Source organism: Saccopteryx bilineata, chromosome 4 (genome assembly GCF_036850765.1).
Source record: "Saccopteryx bilineata isolate mSacBil1 chromosome 4, mSacBil1_pri_phased_curated, whole genome shotgun sequence".
NCBI lineage: Eukaryota > Metazoa > Chordata > Mammalia > Chiroptera > Emballonuridae > Saccopteryx > Saccopteryx bilineata.
The window spans coordinates 64,838,088-64,842,165 of NC_089493.1; the positions used below are offsets into that span (position 1 = coordinate 64,838,088).

Consider the following 4,078-nt stretch of genomic DNA (forward strand, 5'->3'; position numbering starts at 1 on the left):
GTAACGTGAAATATTTTAAACTTTTTCATTGTTGTTATATTTGTCATGGTGATCTGTGGTCAGTGCTCTTCAGTGTTACTATTGTAATTGTTTTGGAGGCGTCAGGAACTACACCCACATAAGACTGCAACTTAATCATAAATCTTTGTGTCTTGATCGCTCCATCCCCGGGCCCCTCCTGTTCGTTCCCTCTCCTCAGGCCTCCCTCTTACCTGACAGACAGCAATATTGAAATTAGGCCAATTGAGAACCCTACAAATGGCCTCCAAGTGTTCCAGTGAAAGGAAGAGTCGCACGTCTCTCACTTTAAATCAAAAACTAGAAATGATTAAGCTTAGTGAGGAGGGCTTATCAAAAGCTGAGATAGGCCGGAAGCTGGGCCTCCTGCGCCAAACAGTGAGCCAAGTTGTGAATGCAAAGGAAAAGTTCTTGAAGGAAATGGAAAGTGCTACTCCACTGAATACACGGATGATAAGGAAGCGAAACAGCCTCATTGCTGATATGGAGAAAGTTTTAGTGGTCTGGATAGAAGATCAGACCAGCCACAACATCCCCTTAAGCCAAAGTCTGATTCAGAGCAAGGCCCTAACTCTTTTTAATTCTATGAAGGCTGAGCGAGGGGAGGAAGCTGCGGAAGAAAAGTTTGAAGCTAGCAGAGGCTGGTTCAAGAGGTTTAAGGAAAGAAGCCGACTCTGTGACATAAAAGCACAAGGTGAAGCAGCAAGTATTCTAACAGATGAGGAGTTGCTGCTCATGGATGAGCCCAGAAAGTGGTTTCTTGAGATGGAATCCACTCCTGGTGAGGATGCTGTGAAGATTGTGGAAATGACAACAAAGGATTTAGAATATTACATAAATTTAGTTGACAAAGCAGCAGCAGGGTTTGAGAGGATTGACTCCAATTTTGAAAGAAGTTCTACTGTGGGTAAAATGCTATCAAACAGCATCGCATGCTACAGAGAAATCGTTCGTGAAAGGAAGAGTCAATCCAAGCGGCAAACCTCCTTATTCACTCATTTTAAGAAATTGCTGCAGCCACCCAAAACTTTAGCAGCCACCACCCTTATCAGTCAGCAACCATCGACTTCGAAGCAAGATCCTCCACCAGCAAAAAGATTACGACTTGCTGAAGGCTCAGATGATGGTTAGCATTTTTTTTAGCAATTAAGTATTGTTTAATTAAGGTATGTACCTTGTTTTTTTAAACATAATGCCGTTGCACACTTAACGGATGTCAGTGTAGTGTAAACATAACTTTTTTGTGCACTGGGACACCAAAAAATTTATTTGATTTGCTTTATTGTGATATTGTGGTGGTCTGGAACCAAATGTGCAATATCTCCGAGGTATGCCTGAAATGATCATTATAAACGTGTTTGTACAACATTTTATTGTTTGGGTGATCACAGTATTTATTGAACAGGGTAGGCAGAGTAGGGATGATTTAGCCCAGGGGTCCCCAAACTTTTTACACAGGGGGCCAGTTCACTGTCCCTCAGACTGTTGGAGGGCCGGACTATAAAAAAACTATGAACAAATCCCTATGCACACTACAAATATCTTATTTTAAAGTAAAAAAACAAAATGGGAACGAATACAATATTTAAAATAGAGAACAAGTAAATTTAAATCAACAAACTGACCAGTATTTCAATGGGAACTATGCTCCTCTCACTGACCACCAATGAAAGAGGTGCCCCTTCCGAGTGTGCGGCGGGGCCGGATAAATGGCCGGCGGCCCGCGGGCCGGCCGTAGCTTGGGGACCCCTGATTTAGCCTGTATTACAGATATGGAGAATGAGGTTCAAAAAGGTAAAATAACTTTGTCCAGGTCAGTTAGCCAGTCTGGTCGGCAGAAGGGTAACTTTCCCATTTTTGATGTGGTTTAATTATCAATTTTCTGAAGAGCAAATGGCATTATTATTATTTTATTATTTTTTTTAGCAGCTATTGATCCAAAGCATGTTTGGTGATGTCATTTATCTAGTTAATGGTAGAGTCCAGGAGAAAACAGGTTTTTCTTTTACAGATTAGTTTAAATTATGTTTTTGTGATATTATAAGCAAGTTGGTTTCCAGTATCAGTTCTACCACTAATGATTTTTGTGACCTTCAGGGTTGGTCTAGGAGGTCATAAAATATTGTTATAATAACAGAAATATGTAAATCCTTTCCTCTGCTTTCTTCGTTCATAAACACCTATCTAGCCTTTCCAGCAACTAGGAAGTTGGCAAGGAGTGTAACTTTCCAGAAAGTACAGTAAGTAACAATAGAGGAAGTAAAACCAGCTAAATCTGTTATATTTTTGTCAAAAACGGATGGCAGATGATTTATATTTGGTGTGTACTTGTAATTAATAAAACAACAACATAAACTTAAAAAAATGTTTTTAATCATATATATTGCTAAAAAGTAACACTTCGCCATCTCCTACTTCCAGATTGGATTCCTAGCCTTTAAAGGCATGAAGAATATGGCGCACCCTTTCCCCACTTCTGCCCTTTTAAATTATCCATATAAAACCCTGAGAGCGTTCTGTAGTAGGATTTAGCTTTGTTTTATGCCCTTTCGTAACCCTCATTTTCCATACTCCCCCGATCTATATGTTGCTATGTTAGTTAAATCAGTTAGTGATATTTACATACTATGACAAAAACACTGTTCACTCTGGAGCAAAGTCATGACATAAAATCTTTAAAAATGATCTTGGACTAACTTACTGCTTTGTTTTCCATTTTCTTTGTACACAGATCTGAAGGGATAGCCCGAGTGGAGTGTCAATTTTCAAAACCATCTGCACAGTGTATGCAAAAATGTTTGGGAGATTGACCTTTCCACAACTGCTTTTTGCTAGCGTCCTTGGAATTGCTGGAGGAATATATATTTTTCAACCAATATTTGAACAGTATTCCAGAGATCAGAAGGAATTAAAAGAAAAGTTGAAATTGGCAGAAGAATTAGAAGAGAAGAAAAGTTAATACTATATGGAGTTAAAAACTCTCAATTGCTTAAAGTTCCATTGAAATTACCCATGGACTATAAATGGTCTTGTAAAAACTTCTGATATATTTGAAACATAAATAAATCATAGATGATGATTTTTAAAACCAATACTGTCGATCTTAATGTTTACTGTACTTTTACTTGCCATTTTATGTCTTTTCACTAGGCAGGGATATTTTGTTTCCTAGTAGAGGTTTATTTTTTGGGAATGCAGCATGTACAGTATCATGGGGTCTAGACTATTTATAAAATAGCTGGGATTGGTGTTTACAGTAGTGTTTGTAACTGAAGGAATCAAGTTAAATCACCTCAGGCAGAATGCCCCTCAGCCTACTACACTTAGCTTTCATCATTTTTCAACACCAGCCCTTCCTTGTCCCAGGCAGAATGGAGGAGTAAATTGAGAATTGGACTGGCTGAGATCAAATGAGATTTTAGAGGGAGTATATGGTGTTAAATAGGGTGGCAAATATGACACAGATCTATTTAACCTGCTAAGCAAATTTGTATTAGTAATGGTGCTTAGGGATGAGTTAATTTGTCTTGAAGTGATTATTCATACAGTTAGAGGGTGTCTTGAGATTGCTAAGAACTGATACTATTTTTTTATGTTTTTTTCTTTTTTTGTATTTTTTTATACTATAACTTTTTTTTTGTATTTTTCTGAAGTTGGAAACGGGGAGGCAGTCAGACAGACTCCCACATGTGCCTGACCAGGATCCACCCGGCATACCCACTAGGGGGCGGTGCTCTGTTGCAACCAGAGCCATTCTAGTGCCTGAGGCAGAGGCCATAGAGCCATCCTCAGCGCCCGGGCCATCTTTTGCTCCAGTGGAGCCTTGGCTGTGGGAGGGGAAGAGAGAGACAGAGAGGAAGGAGAGGGGGAGGAGTGGAGAAGCAGAACGGCGCTTCTGTGTACCCTGACCAGGAATCGAACCCAGGACTCCTGCACGCCAGGCCGACACTCTACCACTGAGCAAACCAGCCAGGGCCTATACTATTTAACTTAATAATCTTAAACTTGTATTTTCAGTGAGAGCTACAAAGGTAATCACATACATACAAAGTACGTTTTT

General features: G+C 39.6%; 1 protein-coding gene across 10 annotated transcripts in view; it reads left to right on the plus strand.

The window, feature by feature from the left end:
* The window catches only part of PIGBOS1 (PIGB opposite strand 1), a 31,046-nt gene extending 27,936 nt beyond the window's left edge, over positions 1–3,110 (plus strand). For 8 of the 10 annotated variants that reach the window (XM_066276218.1, XM_066276221.1, XM_066276220.1 and 5 more), the window contains exon 2: positions 2,750–3,110. In XM_066276218.1, the coding sequence (XP_066132315.1) occupies positions 2,813–2,977 (165 nt within the window). In that variant the 5' untranslated portion in view covers positions 2,750–2,812 and the 3' untranslated portion in view covers positions 2,978–3,110. Of the gene's footprint in view, positions 1–1,004; positions 1,185–2,749 lie in introns of those variants that run through there. The other 2 variants (XM_066276213.1, XM_066276212.1) reach the window with 2 other exon arrangements.
* Positions 3,111–4,078: the final 968 nt, after the last annotated feature.